The sequence below is a fragment of the Trematomus bernacchii genome, unplaced genomic scaffold (assembly GCF_902827165.1).
Source record: "Trematomus bernacchii unplaced genomic scaffold, fTreBer1.1, whole genome shotgun sequence".
NCBI classification, from domain to species: Eukaryota; Metazoa; Chordata; class Actinopteri; order Perciformes; family Nototheniidae; genus Trematomus; species Trematomus bernacchii.
In genome coordinates, this window is record NW_022987630.1 from 302311 (window position 1) to 325041 (window position 22731).

The 22731-nt window shown below is 42.1% G+C and overlaps 1 protein-coding gene, 1 long non-coding RNA gene and 1 pseudogene across 2 annotated transcripts; 1 reads left to right on the plus strand and 2 right to left on the minus strand.

Moving 5' to 3' along the window:
• The window catches only part of LOC117484569, a 154472-nt pseudogene that overhangs the window by 87907 nt on the left and 43834 nt on the right, over positions 1-22731 (minus strand).
• On the plus strand, positions 3510-6999 carry LOC117484572 (YTH domain-containing family protein 1-like). Its single transcript, XM_034132993.1, has 3 exons — positions 3510-4058; positions 6372-6416; positions 6953-6999. The coding sequence occupies exons 1-3, from the start codon at positions 3567-3569 to the stop codon at positions 6965-6967; spliced, it is 552 nt and encodes a 183-aa protein (XP_033988884.1). The 5' UTR covers positions 3510-3566; the 3' UTR covers positions 6968-6999.
• Positions 8880-11737, minus strand: LOC117484573. The gene is made up of 2 exons (XR_004556149.1): positions 11675-11737; positions 8880-9403 (listed from the first exon to the last, which is right to left on the minus strand). It is a non-coding gene; the product is annotated as an uncharacterized LOC117484573 (long non-coding RNA).

Consider the following 22731-nt stretch of genomic DNA (forward strand, 5'->3'; position numbering starts at 1 on the left):
GTCGTGGACAGTCCCCATTGATCAACTGTCACAAAAAACAGTAAATGGGGCAGCTTTAGCCAACATTGCTAATTTCCAGCTGTTGTCCCCGACCAGATGATAATGGACACCTTTTTCAAATCACAATACATCAACAGCATTAGTTATAAAGAAAGGATGAAAGACAAGTAGATAGAGGCGAAAGGATAAAAGAGAACAATCAAATGCAAAGAACACGCGTTACTACACACATGTCCCGTGGCGTTTCTATATGTACAAAAGTGGTGGGGCACGAAAAACGTAGATGTTTATATACAGTATATATAAGCTTCTGGCTATCCATGGCTCCGATAGAGAGAGAAGGGGTGTTGAAATTAATCGTTTCTATGATGCATCGTTATGCGGACGTGGACGATTCTGCATCGATGCAGGGACAACATAATAGCATAGTAACGTTGCTTCCTGATCTTCCGGCCGCGGCTGGACAATAACGTTTTTTTAATTTTTCTGTCACACGAATATCAAATCGGTCGGTGACGCAGAGATCAGGGTACAGAAGTGACAGCGGCACAGCGACTCCAAACACAGCAGTCTGCTTCATCCACCAGCACAAGAACACCAGTCCAGAACCAAAAGGAGAATGACCCGCTCTGAATCAGTCCGTGTCGCTGCGGCTCAGAGACACACATCCAGTGGCGGCCGGTCCATAGGGGCGCTAGGGGCGCCGCCCCACCTCTTCCCATATTAAAAAAAAAAAAAAAAAAAAAATTTTTAAAAAAAGATATATATTTTTATTTTTATTTTTAATGAACAAGGTAAATATTATATAATTGGTATCAGTAAAATGTATAATCTACAATAAAATCTCGTTTAAAATTGTGTTACGATGTCTAAAGTTACTGATAAGTCACATGTTTCCTGCCTGGCCTTGCCCGTGTACCTTCTCTCGTCTGGGCGCTAAGAGAGGAGCCCTCAACCAGTGCAGCAGCAGCCACTAGCAGCTGACTGTTGCTATCTGTAACGTGTAAACTATGCCGCGAAAACATAATTTCAGCCAATCAGCGTCGTCAAATCTGATGGTCACAGGGCTCCTAGGTCAGCGCCCGGTGCAGTCTGTGAGTTGTTTGGACTCGTATCCAAGGAGACAAAACAGGAAGCTGTCATACACTCTGGAAGCTACCATTAGCAGCTAATGAAAACTTCGTTTTTTACATAAAAATTGAATTATGGATCATCAATCATTTTTCAAAGTGACAGACACATTGGATTAACCTATGGATTAACCTTCAGCTGCGTTTTTCTCGTTTTTGATCAGAATTGTTATTCTGCAAAAGGTGAGCATATCTCCGTGTTTTGCTACCTAAAGCTACGTCGTGTGATGTCTGTATTTGCTTCCCCTGTCACGAGTTCTGATCGCTCAGTGATGATACTTATATTTCTAGAATTTGTGGAATCTCAGCTTGTAAGCTTGTTTGTGCATATCCGATAAGTATATCGATTGATTTATACCTAGAGTGCGTTAGCATTTTTTCGCTCAGGGCTCATTTAGACGCTTCTTGTAAGACTTGTGTTTTGTTTCGGTAAACATGGTTCATATCATCAGTTAGATGCGTTTCCTCTGAGTAGGACACATGAATAGTTTATTACATTTTAAGAAGCCCTGAGACACAGTTTCGTGAGAAAAAAAACGGGGGAAAAAGGCCCCTTAACAGGTTAAATGGGAATTAAATCAGTGTTCCCAAAGCCCCGGTGTTCTGCAGTTTGTGTGGGCCTACTGTACTGTTGCACAGTTTATGCTGTAGAGACTATGTCCAGGACAAGGTGTTTGGAAGTTTTGGAAGATTCATAGCTAACCACACTGAAGTTATGGAGGTATTGATCAGTCTTCTCATATTTTTAAGCCTCAAATTGTCCTTCTCCCCCCCCCCCCCCCCTCCCCCCCTCTAACATCACCAGAAGTCATGATTTAAGGGGTCTTTTCTCAAAAAAAATTACCGGGGGAGCATCCCCCCGGACGCCTCTAGTATTGTTTGATCACCATTTCCACAGCCCCACCTAAAATATTTTCCACCAGCCGCCACTGCAATTGGTTTACTTTGGTTTATAATTTAATGTCAAGAAATGTATGTTATTGATTTCTGACGCACTTTCTAAATAATAAAAAGGGAGTTCATATTTATCTAACTGCATGTATTCATTGATGAAAAAGAAGCCATGTGCAGTAATATAGAAAATTGAGGATGCAACGCATTGTTATGCATCGGGATATCGAATCGTTGACAGGATAATCGTAATCGAATCGTGAGACCAGTGAAGATGCACAGCCCTAAGAGAGAGGGGGGGGGGGGGTGTCGCTCTATGCAAGTCAATGGGACTCCCGGATAGTTGAAAATTGGCGCTAAAGGGCCCCCCACTGCGTTGATAGTGACGCCAAGGGATCCGTCGAGTTGGGAGTGAGAATGTGTTGGACAGTGACGAGAATACTCATTTCCGGCAGCGAGAGATGCGTCCCTAGCAACCACGTTACTATGAAAACGCCGACACGGGAAATACTGTTTTCACGCCGAGAGATGACGATAACTTCACATGGACACTGGCCAATCTGAAACCTCTTTAGTAACATACGTAGTACAAATACATTTGCTTGACAAGAACTGAAAAAATCTTCGTATTCTCCACAAAAGTGCGTGTTATATTGAACCAAAAGTCGTGATAGAGGCTTGCTTGTCAACATCCGGGTATTTCTGCACTGGTGGGCCATGTTAACAATACCGTGTTACAATATCAATGGATCCAGCAGAGCAATAGCCTAAAGGCAAAACACAGAAGATCAACAAAATATATGACATAAAATGAACTTACCAAAGCTGAAGTAGACGGTCAACTTCATTCATTTTCTTTCCGTTTGACTGATTGTAATCGCTCTACGCTGCTCTCTCTCGTCTCCTCTTCACAACTACACTTTTCGCAGCACACATACTTACAGCCAATCAGCTCTGAATTATGAGATGACGTTTGGTGGGGTTGCCAGCACTTTGCCCCACCGGTGATAATTTTTTTGCCGCATACATTGAATACAAAAAAACTCTGAGCATGCGCAGTGTAGACTAAAACAGCAATGTACAGACAAATCAGATGACTAAACATGATCTTAAAATATATTTTAAGATATATATTTGTTTCATATTTTGCTGTGCCCCTAATGACGAGTCACCACTGCACATGTCACATATAGCGCTTCACAATCCCACAACAGAAACAAGGGGTCCATGATCCCAACATGTAACATATATATATATATCCTTTATTTAACCAGGTAAAAAGTCTCATTGAAATGAACATGTATTTTTCAAGAGCGACCTGGCCAAGAGGGCAGCATGAACAAAGTTACAACAGATAAAACACAAACAATACAGGCAGACGAATACAGCTGTACAACACAAATGAAATGGCACATAACCAGTCAATATGCAAATTGTTTTTTACACATATACTTGCAAATCTAAGAGGGAACCAGCCCAAGCAGAGATGTATACATAAAACCCAACCAATGCAATGTGCACTGTCCCTGTTCAATAAATTAATGAATGCATAAAACAAGTATTATCTTCTCTTCCAGCGAGGACGACATCCACCGCTCCATCAAGTACTCCATCTGGTGCAGCACGGAGCACGGGAACAAGCGTCTGGACTCGGCCTTCAGGACCATGAGCTCCAAGGGCCCGGTGTACCTGCTGTACAGCGTGAACGGCAGCGGGCACTTCTGCGGCGTGGCGGAGATGCGTTCGCCCGTGGATTACGGCACCAGCGCGGGGGTTTGGGCGCAGGACAAGTGGAAGGGGAAGTTCGACGTCCACTGGCTGTTCGTGAAGGACGTGCCCAACAGCCAGCTGCGCCACATCCGCCTGGAGAACAACGACAACAAGCCCGTCACCAACTCACGCGACACTCAGGAGGTTCCTCTGGAGAAGGCCAAGCAGGTGCTGAAGATCATCGCCCAGTACAAACACACCACCTCCATCTTCGACGACTTCTCCCACTACGAGAAGAAGCAGGAGGAGGAGGAGGTGGTGAAGAAGGTAGGAGCTCCCTCAAGACTTCAAAGTCACCTATTATGCAAAATCCACTTCTTCATGTCTCTTCTACATCAACATGTGTCCCCTCTTCTTCATGTCTCTTCTACATCACCATGTGTCCCCTCTTCTTCATGTCTCTTCTACATCAACATGTGTCCCCTCTTCTTCATGTCTCTTCTACATCAACATGTGTCCCCTCTTCTTCATGTCTCTTCTACATCAACATGTGTCCCCTCTTCTTCATGTCTCTTCTACATCAACATGTGTCCCCTCTTCTTCATGTCTCTTCTACATCAACATGTGTCCCCTCTTCTTCATGTCTCTTCTTCATCAACATGTGTCCCCTCTTCTTCATGTCTCTTCTTCATCAACATGTGTCCCCTCTTCTTCATGTCTCTTCTACATCAACATGTGTCCCCTCTTCTTCATGTCTCTTCTACATCAACATGTGTCCCCTCTTCTTCATGTCTCTCTACATCAACATGTGTCCCCTCTTCTTCATGTCTCTTCTACATCAACATGTGTCCCCTCTTCTTCATGTCTCTTCTACATCAACATGTGTCCCCTCTTCTTCATGTCTCTTCTACATCAACATGTGTCCCCTCTTCTTCATGTCTCTTCTACATCAACATGTGTCCCCTCTTCTTCATGTCTCTTCTACATCAACATGTGTCCCCTCTTCTTCATGTCTCTTCTACATCAACATGTGTCCCCTCTTCTTCATGTCTCTTCTACATCAACATGTGTCCCCTCTTCTTCATGTCTCTTCTACATCAACATGTGTCCCCTCTTCTTCATGTCTCTTCTTCATCAACATGTGTCCCCTCTGTGGAAAGAGACTCTGAAAGTTTCAGGAACAAAGATTCTCTCTCTTTTTGATCCATTTCTATAAAAACCTGTCTGAAAATGAGCTGATCAGATTTTGGCCACTTTATGATGTCATAACGATGTTTTGTCTTGTGTAACCATTAGCCAATCAGCAACCAAGGTAACCCCCCCCCCCCTTATCACCTGAATCTCCTCCTAGAGCACCATTGAGTTCTTTGTAACCAAATCTCTCTCATACCCCTTTCACACCGGCGCTTTTCCAGCTCCTGCTGGGAGCCTGAGCCTGAAAAGCGCCGGTTTTTCCTGTTCACACCGCAGCGGCGGCGCGTCATAGCTCCGGAATGCGGTTCACTTCCAGCTCCAAAAAATTGTCGGTCCAGAGGAAAGAGCTTCGGAGCTATGACGCGGCGTCGCTTACGTCTCTTACGTCGAGGCGTGCAGGAAACCTTACTTTGACCATCCGTTCGCTGTTATTGATCATTGTGGAGATACATGGGCTATACAGGTTGTCATGTCCGACTATCACAAGTAGAATCATAATGAAAAATACGCCGGTAAAATGTGCCTATAGAAAACGGCTTAGCAAGTAGTCAGTTTAGCTTCGGTTGCTATGCTAACATCACCCATGTTATACCAGAGAAACTTTCATAACAGCGTTGTGATGCCAAACAGCGTCAATTCAGACTGACACACATTCACTTAAGGGGAACTGGGGATATGTATCAGCTGCTTGTGTGACAGTCAGACAGTGAATACTTTAGAGCCGTGTGAGCTAACCCGGAGCTAACGGGACAATAAACTCCCGTGGAAGTGCAGCCACTGCAGCGGTCGGTAAATGCCGCTGAAACACATTAATAAACAATGAACCACGGCACTCTGGAGAAAAGTATAAGGTTGGAGAAGTCGTTATTTAATTTAATCTGGCTTCGTATGATTAAAAGCAACACGACCCGATGCAGTCCCCGGCCCGTTGTTGTTGTGGGAGAAAATCAGCGACGTAAACTGTGACGTCATGACGCAGCAGCGGCAGCTCTGGGCAGTGTGAACAGAGCGGGAGCTGAAAAGGGAAACGGGAGCTGAACCAGAAAAGCTCTCGCGAGGAGCTAGAAAGTGAAAAGCGCCGGTGTGAAAGCCGCTTCAGAGGGGCGTGGGGAGGGGCTCCTTATTTTCGTCTAAAGTAACAGACAGAGAATCAGCACTTTGGAAACAGGGCTGAAACAGAGGGGATTATGGGTAATGCTGCAATGATCTGTTTGGTGTTTCAGCCAATCAGAGACAGGCTCTGTATATATCTGAGATATTGATGAAAAAAAAGAGTATAATAGGGGACCTTTAAAAGTAATAAACGTTGTAAAAAAAGACCCTCCCCCTTATAACAGTCTCAAAGCTGATTTCTCTTTATCTTCATTAAAACAGTTTGAAGGTTTGATGATGAAATATTAAAATATGATGACGTGTTTTTCTAACATAACCACATTTCTTTTCCAGAGCTATGAACCTGCCCCAATACAGAACCGGTCCAGAATCGATCAGGTAACATCTGCTTTATTAACATCTCTGTGAAACGTACACATGTTCATGTTAACACAATACAAATACTTTTAGAGGGGAAATGTTGGTTTTAAAGGTCACCTATTTATCATATTTTTATATATGATAAGTAGCTTTTGGAAGTACGCTCCAAAATATTTGTTGATCTTGTTTATTGGTATTTATTATTTTTGATATTATTTATTTAAAGTTTTTCAGTTGAATTATACGTTCAGGGTAATCAACAGTTATAAGATACTGTTCAAATTATTATTTGTATTTGTTTTAAAGTTCAATAAATGGATGTTTTCAAAGACAATGTATTTAATAATCGTGATATCAACTATTGACCAAAAATAATCGTGATTATGATTTTTGCCATAATCGCACAGCCCTATTTATTTATTTCAAATGTGACATTTTACCAATATGCTCACGGACCACTAGGGGGCGCTCACGGACCACACTTTGAGAAGCACTGTGTTGATAATATGATGAGAAATGGATGAATCTTGTCTTCTCTCATCTCTTCCTCCCAGGATCGTCAGAAGTGAACAGAAGACGACCGCCGACGAAATCTAGATTTAAAAAAATGAAACACAAGGACATCAAAAATCGATTTAAAAACTAATATTTTATTTTCTATGTAACTCCGTGGACACGCTCCGGTCTCAGATGCAGGGATGAAGCTCCAATCATATATTTCTTTGTTCCAGCCTTACAGATCTCTTCGGCTCCCCACCATGCATCGTCACCTAAATATAAAGAATAAGAAATATGTGCACGTGTGTTTCTGAACTCTCTCTACGACATGCTGCTGATTCTCACGTTGTGCTTCGTGTGTTGGACAAATGTGAAGTGCTTGTGTCGGAGTGAGCACTGCAGGACTTTATTGACAAATGTCTGCTATCTGTTTGTTGTGTTTTATATTATCAGAAAAAAGTCTATTAACATGTGAGGGGTGTTTTATTTTGGCGGGTTGATGTGTACACTGACGGTACGTGCACACGGCAGCGTCGCGTGCTTCAACGGAGACGCTTCCCCTTCACTTTGAATGGGGTGACGTGACGCTTTGCCGAACTGCATTGTGGTTCCCTCGCGTCGCTTTGCCTCCTCCGTTGCTCGCTTCGAAAGTTGAGAAAAGTTCAACTATTCAAGCGCCAGCCAATCAAATCATATGCCAGTACAAGCTCTAGCCAATCAAACCGCATGCTTGTGTGTCCGGGGCGGGAGATTAATGTGATTGGTTGTTGGTCGCACGGCAGACACGCCCACCGACAAGCTTCAACGCGACGCTGCCGTGTGGACGTTCCGTGAAGTGTGCAAAGGGTGTGGCGTTAGAAAGCGTAAATGTTAGGTAAATATTTTTGAGTTATGCATCACCTGGCTTATTAAACTAATCCTCCTCCTGCTCTTCCTCCCCCTCCTCCTCCTCCTCTCCCTCCTGAATGAAATATGTGTCGTATCAGAGGTCACTCTCACATCCTTAGATTTGATCATGTTCATTATTAAAGTTATGCTTCTCTGTTCTCTGTGGGCTTCATTCATGTTCACATGTATACCTTATTCTCTGTCTTTATTCTTTCTTAAACTTCTTGACTTTATTCCTCGAAAATTATAATTAAAGAAAAATCTAAATTGTCTCCCAATTTCTTTTTGGAGCAAGTCCATTTTTAAAAATATAAATTAAAATATATAGAACATTATAAAATGATTGACAGCTTGTGCAACAGACTCAATTTAAGTACAACAATAATAACTCCTGTCTCAGTTTGAAATCTCTCTCTGGCTTTAGTTTTACAAAATGTGCAAAGGGGGACCAACTTCAAATGAATGCCTAAGAGTTTGGAATGGGATGTCCTGAAAGCTCCTGGAGGTGTAATCAGAATCAGAATCAGAATCAGAATCAGAATCAGAATTCCTTTATTAGTCCCACAGAGGATACATGTACATTGTTACAGCAGAAAGAGCCAGAGACAGCTTCATGTTACCTAAAGCATGCATACAACAAAGTATTAAAGATTTAAAAAGAAAGAAATGATAATAGGTGTTCTAGTCTGTGTTGTTGTGTGGGGGGTCTACTAGGGGTCGTGGTGGTTATATAGTCTGACCGCTGCAGGAAGGAAGGACCTGCGGTATCTCTCTAATGTGTAGGTGGTCCAATACTTTTGTCTACATTGTGTATAATTGAGTATCATCCGCATAACAATGAAAATGTCCCGAGTGATTCCTTATTGCCTAAAGGAAGCGTATATAATGTGAACACAATAGGTCCAAGCTCTGAGCCCTTATGCTTTGCTGCGGCAGAACTGGCTGGATCAAATCAAACAGAACTCTAAACACATTTTCAGCTCTGCACACAATCTGCAATTCAACTCTGCACTTTCTAAAACACTGCACACGGTTCTCTGAGTAACACACAGAGATCTGACATATTCACCTGTCAGCCATTTTCAACACACTGCCATTAAACATGCTACACATATGAGCCAATGAACAGATACACATGCCAGCTGACCGTTAACGCCTGGCTGCTTTACTGCTGACTCAGCAATCAGGATATAAGTACAAACAACAATATCCTGTTTATGAAATACACGAGAAAAGAAAGAAGATTGAAGTCGTTAATTCATGAGAAAAGCACTCGGATAGAAAGTCAGAAACATTTGAAATATTTGTTTAAAACAAATGTAAATAAAATGTCCAAAGAAAGTATTCAGAGTAATTCTTATTACAGTTTTATAATTGTTTTATATATTCCTCAAATGACCTGCTTTGACTGCAGCTTGAGAAACTTCTGGATTCAGTCTGAAAGCATCCTTTTTTAACTTTAAACATGATCTTTAATAATGTTGTAGTTTAGTTTAACTCTGAGAGGTGGACTGGCTGGACTCCTCACTGGGACTCTGGTTCTGGACCAGCTTGCAGGGTCCAGGAGTTCTTGGAGAGAAGGAGCGCTTCCTGCCGCAGGACTCGGGGGATGGGAGTTCCTGAACATGGAGAAACAGCTTCAGTTATTATGCTCCAAATATCTGGAACAAAGTCACAGAAAGAATGTGTCTGCAGCTCAGAGAGTCCTGCTGGGAACCCACACATGTTGAGGAGCCCAAAGTGTGATGAGAGGAATGTACAGTACGGGTCCCCAGCACATAGAAGCTGCCGGATGCTAACCTGCATATGTTGGGAGAGCTTTACAGATCAGGAGAGGAACTAAATACATTTACTCAAGTACTGTACTTTAGTACAATGTTGAGGTACTTGTACTTTACCTGAGTATTTACCTTTTATGCTACTTTGTACTTCTACTGTCAGGACCTCGACACAAACTGATGAACCCAAATGCACGACCCAGAGACAAAGTCTTGAATGTAATAAAAAAGTGTATTTATTTGAACAGATCAGGTAATCCCTCTTAACCGAGTAGGTAGTGGAAATAACAAAAGGTGCTCACAAGGAGGAAACAACTAGCGTAACAAAAAGAGGACTTAATAAAAACGTAAGCCTAACAAAATAAACAAACACAACAAAACCTGACAAGAGTGAAAAGCGATCCTTTCAGAGCTGAGGCTTGGCACGACCATTCGAGGAAACAAACAAGACGAACTGACACAGGACAGGGGAGAGACAGGACTATTTAAACATGAGGTGAGTGGGAACAGGTGGAAACAACCAGGGACACTGATGATGGCAGGAAAAACACACGGGGAGGAAGAAAACAAAGACAAGAGGTAAATACAAAATAAAACAGGAAATGACTGACAAAATACATAAACATAACTAACACATTTGATGAGACACAACATCTACTCCACTACAGTTCAGAGGTACATGGTGTACTTGTACTACACTACATGTATTTAATACCTTTAGTTACTTTACAGATCTGGATGAATGATGTGAAATATAATCAAGTGTTAAATCAGACTTGAAATCATATATTTCCTTATCTGAGTCAGCTGAGCCGTATCTGGCCGTGCAACACTCACAGTGTCACATACTGGATGCAGAAGTATTATTTTAAGCAACACATTAAGTTGACGAAACACTCGAGTCAAATGTAACTAAAGTCAGATCGTGTCTTGGACGGGGCAGTGATTTCATAAACGTGTTAATGTACGCATTCAAACGCTTTTTCTGTTACCAGCTGTATTCACCTTGCAGGTGCAGCTATGTGGCTTTGATCCTGGATAAAGTGTTTAAGTCATGGATGTTTAAAGTTTAACTTCTTCATATTTGACTAATATTAAAGTTCACTTTTCATTCAGGAAGTATGACGCTGCGCTGTCAGTACGCTTGTCCGTGTTTGTGATTGGTCGAATGCTCCAAATACCACCCCTTTCATGTGAACGCGCAGCTAACTAGATAGGACACGGCTGGCTTGAGCGATCCACTTGATAACCAGCGTCGTAGTACAGTTTAGCCAGAGCGCGTATGTTTTGGATTGGGCCAACCGGCTAACTCAAACATATCCAGGTTAGGTTGAACCAGCTTCGTAGTACAGGCCTCTGGAGTAAATTCACAAGCTACCCTGCAGTATACAAACTCATTCAAACTAGCTGCACCTTTACCAGCTTTGAGAACACTTTCATGATCAATCATTATAAAACATATCATATATATTATTCTGAAATGGACCAATCTGCACAATCACTACTTTTACTGTCGCTACTTTCACTATATTTTGATGAGAATACTTTTCTACTTTTACTTGAGGAACATTTTGAATGCAGGACTTTTACTGTAACAGAGTATTCCTACACTCTGGTACTTCTACTTTTACTCAAGTACAAGATCTGAGTACTTCTACTTTTACTCAAGTACAAGATCTGAGTACTTCTACTTTTACTCAAGTACAAGATCTGAGTACTTCTACTTTTACTCAAGTACAAGATCAGAGTACTTCTACTTTACTCAAGTACAAGATCTGAGTACTTCTACTTTTACTCAAGTACAAGATCTGAGTACTTCTACTTTTACTCAAGTACAAGATCTGAGTACTTCTACTTTTACTGAAGTATATTTTGATGGTAATACTGTAACAGACTGGTTATAATGTTGATGTTTTCATGTGTTTTATTCTTCAGAGTTTATTTACATTTTACAGAGTGTCAGTGAACGCGTCACTGTTTTGATAGACAGTTGTTGTGAAGAGAAACAGCCAAAATGATGAAGAGAGAGAAACAAGAGTGTTGTTTTCCTCTGAGGACATGCTCCATGAAAGAGTTTCATATCTTGATGAATGGAGGATATTCAGTACTCACAGTTCTTCTGGATCTTGGCTCTGATCGTCTCATCCTCTCTGATCCTGTAGGGATGAACACAATCCAACAGTTATGGATCCAGTTTAAAATAAGTGTTTGTTCTTTGAGTCAGCTTCAGAGTCCTGACTGATCTCATGCTTTACATCCCATCATATCTTCTCTGCAAACACTACGACTGACTGCCACAGCTCTCAGCTGCATAGTGGGTTGAGATCTTCATATTAGGTTGAATAATTAAAACAAAAGTTAATTATAATCAAATATAATAAATTATATTCGTGTACAACCCACAAGAGAGAGAGAGAGAGAGAGAGAGAGAGAGAGAGAGAGAGAGAGAGAGAGAGAGAGAGAGAGAGAGAGAGAGAGAGAGAGAGAGAGAGAGAGAGAGAGAGATCCCCTGGTATACTCTCTCCCGGTAAAGCTCTCTCCCTGGAGAGCTGGGTATTTGCTCTCGGTAAGGTTCTCTCAAACTTGGTAACTATTGCTTACATCTCTGTGTATTGAATGCTGAGTGAATGGTTGGATGAAAGATTTAAGACTAGGAATTCTAACGATCATTCTGAGGATTGCACCTCTTAAATGTGTCGGACTATAGGTTGTGAATGTTAGAACCTTCGATCCACGAGGAGGTACCTCTGGATTCTGTCGGAATTCAATCTGAACATTTTGAGGAACTGACCTCTTACATGTGTCAGGCCATAGTGTGTGGATGTTAACCACGTCGATCTGTGAGGAAATTCCTTTTGGATTTTGTCGGAAGACTTTAATGTGTGAACTATGAATTAAGGTTTTAGATTAGAAAATAACCCCAGCATGATATGTTTAGTATGATTATAATGTTGTAACGAGAGAAGCTAAAAACCCTGTATTAGTTTGGACCTATTTTTCTTCAAATAAACTGAAATAAATAAACGTTCTGCATCTCTACCCGCTAAGCCACTCAGGTCGCAGTGGATTTCCCAAAAAGGACGACGACTACCTGATAACTGCATGGTCAGATATCAGACGCCAGGTAGCAGCAGCCCTACCTACCCCTGCCACTGGTCCACTTCACCATCTCCAACCCGGCGACTTCGTGCTGGTCAAGGACTTCCGGAGAAAGAGCTGGAAATCCAACCGTTGGCTACCAGGTGCTTCTTGTCACCTAGACAGCGGTCAAGTTCGCCGAGAGAGCCACGTGGGTCCATGCCAGCCACTGCAAAGTCGTAGTCACAGGCCAGGAGAGACGGTAGAAACAGACGACAACAAGTGACGTGCCAAGTCACCACCAGCACCACACTCGCACCACATACACCTAATCTCACACTGCACACACAGGATGTCATGAGCGAGTGCCAGCTAAGCTGTTTCATATGCCTCTGGTTCCTCGTTTGTGCTATCATTGGGTGGGGCCTCATTGACCTTGTCACAAAGTCAACCAAGTGAATCTACACACACCGACAGATGGAGCCTCTCCGCCTCGTGATGAGGGCTCACCTGGAAAGACGACAACGCAACCGTGAGCGATTATTGACGAGGTCTAAAATATCCATAACAACTGTCGACCGAGCTATCTGGCCTTTCGTTTGGAGGTGTCATCCAGGGAGGAACCTCAACCCCTCCATGGTCAGGGTCAAGGAGTTACATCAGATAGCAACATGGATTGAGGAGTCTACACCGGAACGACAGCTCCTGCAAGTACCAGGCAGAGTGGGAGTGCGCACACAAATCTACCATCATCATGACGGCCCATGGGCTCTTTTCCCTCTGGTGCCTGACCTATGTGTCAACGAGAACATTCCAGTGAGGTACTATGTTTTCGGTGAACGCCAGTTTGGACTCAGTGGAGAACATCCTTATTACACATACTGAAGAACTTTTCATGATATTGATGCTTGAAGTTTTACGTATGTAATATGTATGTATGTTTACAATTTTATCTGTTGCTGTTTTGATAACTTTGCGTTTCAAAAAGAGGGTGTTGAGATCTGCATATCAAGTTGAATAATTAAAACGAAAGTTAATTATGATCAAATATAATCAATCATATTCTTGTATAACCCACAATGAAAATGCTTCTTGATGGTTTTTGATAAACAAAGTGGTTTGTTAAGTTGAGAGTAAGGCCTATAATGGTTTATGGCTGTCACTGATAGGGGAGACAGTTTCTTCCCTCTTCCCTCACAGCAGTACACAGGGAGGGGGGCTCCTGACTTTTTGGAGATAGACTGAGACCCCAAAAAGGTGGTTATAGCCGAGAATAATATTTTGCAAGTCCTGCAGAGGAGGGGTCATGAACTTTTTACACAAACATGGGAAGGTGTGTCTTATGCCATAGTCATAGAATATGTCTGGTCAAGTCCAGTTCTGTACATCAGAGGCCATGCCCAGTTTCCACAAATATGGGTATGGAGGAGGTGTCTTTGGGTTTTTCTATCCTGTTTTCGAGCATAAAGACACTGGCAGATGGGGAGGAACTTTCTTTTTGGAGAGAGCGAGAGAGAGGGGGGGGATCTCCTGGTATACTCTCTCTCTGTAACACTCTCTCCCGGAGAGCTGGGTTTTTGCTCTCGGTAAGGTTCTCTCAAACTTGGTAAATATCTCTCGAATTTCTTTGTTGAAAGTGGAGTGAATTTCTGGGTTGAATGAGTGGAATGAATTGTAGTGTGTTTGTAAGTATTAGTAACCGCCACCTGTGAGGATCTTCCTCCGAATACATGCGGGATATAGGTATGTGTTTGTGAATGTTAGTACCCGCCATCTGTGTCGGATATAGGAGTGTGTTTGTGAGTATTAGTAACCGCCACCTGTGAGGATCTTCCTCCGAATACATGCGGGATATAGGTATGTGTTTGTGAATGTTAGTACCCGCCATCTGTGTCGGAAAAAGGGTATGGAATTGATGTGAATTGATTTGGTGAATGAAAGTTTGAATGTGCTTTTTATTATCACCGGTCTTTTATGAGGAAATGCCTCTAAATTCTATCGGGAGATTTTAAATGTCACAACTGAATTGGGCAGTTGAAGTTACAAATGATGGTAATAAATGTAAAACTGTGAATTAAAGTTTCAGATTAGAACATGATCACAGCATGATAGGTTTAGTATGATTATAATGTTGTAACGAGAGAAGGTAAAAACCCTGTATAAGTTTGGACCTATTTTTCTTCAAATAAACTGATCCCACCTTTTGGATTGGAACAACTTAAAAGACATCTGCGCTCTCCTCTCCTGCTTCAAAGGTAAGATTTCACACTGCCACACTCACACTTAGGTAGGGCCACACCTCATTTACTGATATCAAAATCCTTCGGGATCGCTTAAACAGATTTAAGGGGTTGTCTGAATTGAAACAGCAGTTCATTGAACCTGGTTCTTCAGGAGTTAATAGAGGTGAGATATTGCTGACGTTGGTGGATCTGAGCCAAGCAGCAAACTTACATAGACTCAAAAACTTCGGTTAGGTTAATTAGTAGATCTGAGTAATTTGCCGGAATAAATTATCAGCTCCTACCGACTCTTACAATGGATACATTTGAATGGTGTGAAAATGTCCTATTTGATTGGATTAAAATGTACATATTCTTCCTGTTATGTCTGCCTGCTTTATTTGACCTAATGCAAAGTTACCTGCTCTATCGAAATCAGTCGCATTGACCCGAAGACACATTTTGAGTTGTATACACTGTTGGAAAGAGGAGATTCCTAGCTTTCTAATGATATCAGGATTGTTTTTGTACTCCAAATATTAAGCAAAATATGTCACATTATATAATGACTGTCACTGAGTCATCATTTTGAGAAAAAGTTTCCTCTTCTCTGGAATCCATCGATCTGATTGATTAGCAGAGCAAATGATCAAAATAGTCCGGAGGGAAGATATTTTCTTTTGGATTACTGGTCTGGGGGAAGCCCGCGAGTGTGTGTGAATACTGTTGTAGCAAACACCGTGGTGGTGGCTTAAAGCCCACCTCCGCTACGCGCCGTTCGTTAGATGAGCCTGGTTATATTTAATAAAAGAAGGAGTTCAAAACACCGGAATAAAGGTTATAACAATAATCTGATTTTACTGGTAAAAAACACTTATATAAGTTTACAGAGTACTCTGGACTTCCAGCTCTACTGCCGTGCGATACAGGTATCGGGACCAGCCAGTCAGAAACAGGAAGCATTTTGCATGAATAAACAACAGTATTCATAAACATTTGTGGGGCGGAGATGTGTTCACTCTTCCGTCCCATTTTACTCCGAAGCGAATCAGAGAATCCGTGGGGAGGAGCTGTGTGAGCTGCTCACTCCCCCAGGTGTTTTTACTGGTTGGATTCACTTCTGGTCGGGTCCAATACAGCGAATCAGAGTTCTGGGAAAAAAGTATGTTTCTTCTGAGATCTTCGGAAGTACACAAGGACAGAGTCAATCTTTATCTCTGCACCTATATTCACTCCTTTACTTTCCCAAGGAATATTTCACACAAACTATTCTTTCCCAGACAACCAAACATTGTACACAGATATATTGATGCCCAGAAAGGACCTTGAAAAGAATATGTGTGTGTGCTGGTGGGAGGAGGTGTATGTGTGTGTAGGGATATCTGGGTCAGTGAGTGTAAGTGAGGATTACTTAAAACAGTTCAAACAATACATGTTCACTAAAATACAGTTCAAAATAATACATGTTTACTTTAATACAGTTTAGAACCATATCTGTTTACTTTAATACGTGTGTGTGTTTGTGTATTTTTGCATTTGTGTGTATTGTGTTTGTTTCCCGGGGAAAACACTCACGAGCAATACCGGCTGTTGTTATGCCTGCAGTGACGTAAAGTTACTCCGTTCTCCACTTGTAATTATGCCGTCACAAGCTTCAAAGTTGTATTTATCATCTGAATTTGCCGAAACAAATGTAATATTCTGAAAGACTTTGTTTATTTGAAATCAGATGAAAACAAACTGTAACGGACCATGCCGTGTTATCTATGATTGCTATACGCCTTACATTCATTACATCAAAATGAGGGAGGGGAAGCGGCGCTGCGGAAGAGCAGAGTGGCGAATGAGAGGCGAGCTGTCATCTTCCCTTTACAAGCTTCAAAAATGCCTGTAGCTAATGAGATTTAATATAACAATCAAAAATAACAAAATATACACAGCTAGATCAGATGGCGTTCTTTTTAGATGCGACTTTAGAGTAGAGGGGAATTATTGAAACGGGATGTGTACAGTGTTCCGCGGCATCCGCTGCTGCGAAAATGTGGGGCAGGGCTCAAAAATGGGGGGGCCAATGGCCCCCTGGCCCCCCTGCTTCCGGCGGAGAAAAGGAGAAACGAGAGAAGGAAAGTAGCCTTCGCTCAGAATCTGTGTTACCTTCAAGGACAAGGGGAAATAGTTACAGGTAACAAAACAGTGGACTAGACTTCAACTGTCACACACACTCCACAAGGTTTTGCTTCAGATTGAGTCGAGGTATCTGTAAAGATACAGGTCCAGCTCACGGAGAGCATTGATCAGAACCCTGCAGGCTGCAGCTCCTTTATTTCGCACCGCGTCCACCACCTCTCGTGCTCCGTCATTTTTGGGTTTGGCTCTGGCTGACGTCATTTCAGATTCACTGATCACTCCAGACCCAAAGAGTTTATCCAGAAGGACGTTCAGCTGAGTTGTAGACACTCTTTGAATGAACTCTGTCCGAACTGAGAACAGCCACTGGTCTGCTGGAACTCTGCTCTCTGCTGGGACTCTGCTCTCTTCTGGAACTCTGCTCTCTGCTGGAACTCTGCTCTCTGCTGGAACTCTGCTCTCTGCTGGGACTCTGCTCTCTGCTGGAACTCTGCTCTCTGCTGGAACTCTGCTCTCTGCTGGAACTCTGCTCTCTGCTGGGACTCTGCTCTCTTCTGGAACTCTGCTCTCTGCTGGAACTCTGCTCTCTGCTGGGACTCTGCTCTCTTCTGGAACTCTGCTCTCTGCTGGAACTCTGCTCTCTGCTGGAACTCTGCTCTCTGCTGGGACTCTGCTCTCTGCTGGAACTCTGCTCTCAGCTGGGACATTTATCTGGGATAATTGCCGCCTTGGAACTGGAAGATAAACAGGGAAAATACTTTTGTTGAATAACAAACAATCACATTAAACAGATCTCTTACAAATTAAAGTAACTCAGCATTCCCAGAGGTGGATTTATGTTCACTTGAAGTTATAATATGTAACATTTCCTCATTAAAATGTCTAAAAACTAATACACCTATGTTATTCATGTTTTGTTGAGTTGTGTACGTACATTATCTCAAATGGTTCAGAGAGATGTGTCATTTTAATCAAGGTAACAGTACGTTCATCACGGTCTCCTGTAATGGAGGCGTATCCACTTAACCATGAGAAGATGAATACTACAACTCCCATGATGCCACGCTGTTTCACCACCACACCACACTAGTTTTTACTATGGTTTTAGAATATTACAGGTTGTGTGTTTAATGTCGTAATGACCATGGAGCCTTAATAGAGAATGCTATGAGAAGCTTTAGAGTTATCAGTCTATCACTGGGTCTGAGCTCAGGTGGAGTCTTTACCTTCCAGTGACACGCGATAACTCCAGACTACGTTTCCACCTTGGTCCTTGACCTTCAAAACCACTCTCTCTGTGCTCGTCGTCAGGGAAACTTGAAATGTCGGAGGGTAATTTGGTCCAAACCTGGATTCAAATATTTTACTCTGAAAACCAGAAGCAGAAGTTAAATGTTTATCTGTTTCTTTCCTGATTGTGAATCCACATAAAATGTGTGTTAATGATCATTGTGTTTCATCAGAGGAGTATCAGTGACTCACCTCAGGCTGAATGAAGAAGCCCTCAGGTTCACAGTGCACACTGTAACCTTTAAACAGTTCCAGCTCACACTCGGAGGAGTTTGTGATGTGCACAGCACAGCTGTGTTTTTCAGCAACCTTCAGTAACAGGACATTTTGATCAATTTAAAACAACATATGTTGAGAGACCTGAATTACAATCAATTAAGAATAACATTATGAGGACATATGTGAGATTAATGATAGTGTACAGTATAGGTAGTAGGGCTGTCCCGAATAAAAATGTTCGCGCTCCGGATATTCGGTAGTAATCAGCAGCGAATATTCGGATATCCGGCGCGAGGGGGGGGGGTGGGCAGTAATCAGCAGCGAATAATCAGATATGTGTGAAGCGAAGTGAAGCGTGACGTTCGCGACGCTGTGAGTGAAAGATTGAGAGATTGAGTGATGAGATTGTATATATTTCCGCATTTTAACAGTGCAATTAAAAAGTATAAATATAGTATAAGAATGTGGTAATTTGCCTTTATTGATAGCATACATTAAAAAAAAAAAAAAACGAATATCCGAATAATGAAATTGAAAACCGCATAGTAGGCCAACGACCGAATATTCAGATATTCGGGTACAGCCCTAATAGTTAGGTGTTAATCTTTTTCAACAGCTTAAACATTGCAAAGTTCAAATATGGGAGAGTTAGATATTTGAACTAACGTTATTTGTCATTCTAGTCGGACCCATTAGAGCGTAAAAACTGTAACTATAACTATCTGAAATAAATATGTGTACCATTAACTGTATTGCATTGTCTTCTTATGCGCAATTTCTTCATATTGTCTTTGTCTTTTTCGTCCTGCATTTATTGTGCCCCTCTCAGAAAATAACTGGCCCCTACTGGCCCCCCCAGTCAAATTGGTCTAGAACCGCCACTGAGGACAAGTCAGCCAGAAGGTTTATTACCTGGGCTATACCAATCCCCCCACCTATCTCTGTAACCCCCCTTTTGTATTCTCTCAAATCCTTATCACCTTAGCGTTGTCCTCTCTTTACTTTTATTTGATTAGTTCTTAGTATTAAAGATTTGACTTTTTTTTGGTAACTAGTACTACTGATGTGCCGAGTCACGGTTGAGAAACTGCTTGATCTTGGACGTGCTCTGATGGAAGAAGTATCAGTCCAGACATCTGGGACCCCGTTTGGAGTCCTCCAGCTTCCTCCTCCAGGTCCACCTCTGCACCGCTGTGTTCCTCCTTTATCACGCACAGCAGCCACCGCTCATCGGTTCACTAAGGTCGCATTCACACGTATAGTCCGCAGTGGTGGGAAGTAGTGGAGTACAAATACTTCGTTACTGTACTTAAGTACATTGTTTCTGGTATCAGTACTTTACTCCACTACTTATTTTTCTGACGACTTTTTACTTTTACTTCTTACATTTTTAACACAAACACCTGTACTTTCTACTTCTTACATGTTGAACACAAATACCTGTACTTTCTACTTCTTACATGTTGAACACAAATACCTGTACTTTCTACTTCTTACATGTTGAACACAAATACCTGTACTTTCTACTTCTTACATGTTGAACACAAATACCTGTACTTTCTACTTCTTACATGTTGAACACAAATACCTGTACTTTCTACTTCTTACATGTTGAACCCAAATACCTGTACTTTCTACTTCGTACATGTTGAACACAAATACCTGTACTTTCTACTTCTTACATGTTGAACACAAATACCTATACTTTCTACTTCTTACATTTTCCAAACAGGCTGGTTACTTTAGATTTTAATCTGTGCATGGTGGCGTGATCTTTTTGATATTTTTAAACACAAGTATCTGTACTTCTACTTGAGTAAAGGATGCGTTTACTTTTGCCATCTCTCTTTTGTGCGCACCAGACGACAGTTTGTTACATTGTTTAATTTTTCAGAAGGTTTGGTTTGCGTTCACACGGCAAAACTCAAACGGATTATGAACTTTAAACACAAGTCATGTGCACGGAAATGCTGTTCAATGTTGGTCATTAAGGCGGTAAACACGCAAATCCTGGCAATTTCTACCGTAGCCTCCGCCATGGAGCATCGGCAGGTTATTTTCTCGCTGCTGTTAATCTGGAGAGCACATCAACAGACTCTAGTGGACGGCAGATATGATTATATAATCAGATGTGCGTTAAAAAACATAATAACGATGACCCTCGGTTGGATAGGAGTAGACACGCGTTGAGTCTCGCTCTCAAACATTTTCATATTTTGACTTTCTCGAAAACCCATAACTCTGTGTAGTGACCACGAGATCCATTTGTTTTTTGTCCTTTGTTTGTGATTCACTCGTGGGGCTGACCGAGGAATATACGCTTGTAGTTTGAGAGAAAAAAAACTACAAAAAAAAAGCTAGCAATGAGCTTAGCATGGCGTCTCTTGGAAGATCTCCGTAAAGCCCTGTCCTCCGATTTCAGGACAACCATATCGGCTCTCGGCGCAAAGCTAGACCGGATTCAAGCTACAGTGTTGGATAATTACTTCGCTCGAACCCAACGCCAATATACAGGATGAACGATTGTTAGCCCTGGAAACTAGTTGCGTTACGCTAACAGAGAGCAATGCTGAACTGCTAGCCAAAGTCACCGACCTTGAGTCCCGCAGCCGCCGCAACAATATTAGAATTGTCGGCCTGTCCACTGAGGGGTCTCGTCCCTCTACTTTTTTCCCGGAGATGCTGGCGGAGGTCCTCGGCGTGGGCGTCCTGGATTCGCCACCGCAGTGTTATAGGGCCCATCGTTCACTCATCATCCGCCTCCACCGGTACCAACAGAAGGAGATGATCATCCGCGAAGCCCGGGCCAAAAGAGGCAGGCTACAATACCGAGGTACTCCTATTGCCATCTACGAGGATTACGCACCGGAGGTGATGGAACAGCGTTACAAATACCGGGAGGTTATGTCGGAGCTCTATTACCTGGGGCTCAGGCCAGCTCTGTTGTTTCCCGCAAGGCTTTCCATCATAACGAAGGAGGGTGGTAGGAAGAGATTCTCCTCTGTTGCCAAGGCTAAAGCCTACATAGCATCCATTCGTCATGACGACAACTAACACTGACACAGTTACCAGCCACTCTGATCATCCGTTTGCCTGGTTGGTCGGCCAGTAAGAGATCAATATTATTTTCTTATTAGTCTCCTTTCATAATCACACTTTGACAATGCCTGTGGGTAACATCCCGCTTCAAAACACTGTATCGACATTGAACTACTCATAATTGCACTCTTAATTGTTTACATGTTATGGTCCCCCATCAACGCCTCCACTCGGAGCATAAAAAACTCTTGCTAAAGTACGACGGGACCCAGGCACTTTGACTGTTTTGTGAGCTGCCTAAATTGACTATCTGTTGGTTTGTTTATGTGGCCTGAGATCTGTGTCCTCCTGTGCCTTACAGTTTTCTGCTATGTTCCCACATGCAGGTTGTTTACTTACCTATTATTGTTATTTGAAAAAGGTGGGTTGGGTTCTTTAGTTCTGATTGTTTACAATGTGTTTTGTTTCACTTGTATATTCTTCCAAATTATAATGGGCTTCCTACTGTTAATGTAGGGAATGAGACCCGGAAGATGTAAATAAATACTGCACACATGCTGAAACTATTGTTCAGCATGATAATAATCACAATGCAAAGAAGACCAACATTGAGAAACTTCAGATGGTTCAACAGGAAGAGGGGAAGGCAGAGGAAGAGGTGAAAACAGAGGGAGGGGACCAGAAAGGAAACCTTTCTTTGGAGACAGAGGTACCTGTCGCAGGTGTCATCAAAAAGGTCATTGGGTATACTGAAATACTACCACAGGAATGGGATAATGATCAAGGAAAATCATACCCACCATTTGGAGAAGTGTCAGTGAATAGACCATTTGCCAACAAGAACCGCCCATTTCAAAGATCATGACTTCCTGAGCAAGCCTCAGATTCTACTGCCATTCTACAGGAAGATAGTAAAAGTCCCCAAACAAATGTTTCTGAAATAACTAATCAGTTCTACCTTTCTCTTCGCTACAAATATGAACAACTTCCAATGTTCAAGATAACAATTCACGGCAAAACCTACGAGATGTTGGCTGATACAGGAGCAACTGAATCTTCATTGAGATCAATAACAGAGGATTTTGAGATGACTAAGGACATAAAGACCTGTATTGGAGTTACAGGCACACCTATAAAATGTGGAGTGACTAAGCTATGTCCAGTTGAATGCAAAGACTTTGATGTTTCAAATAT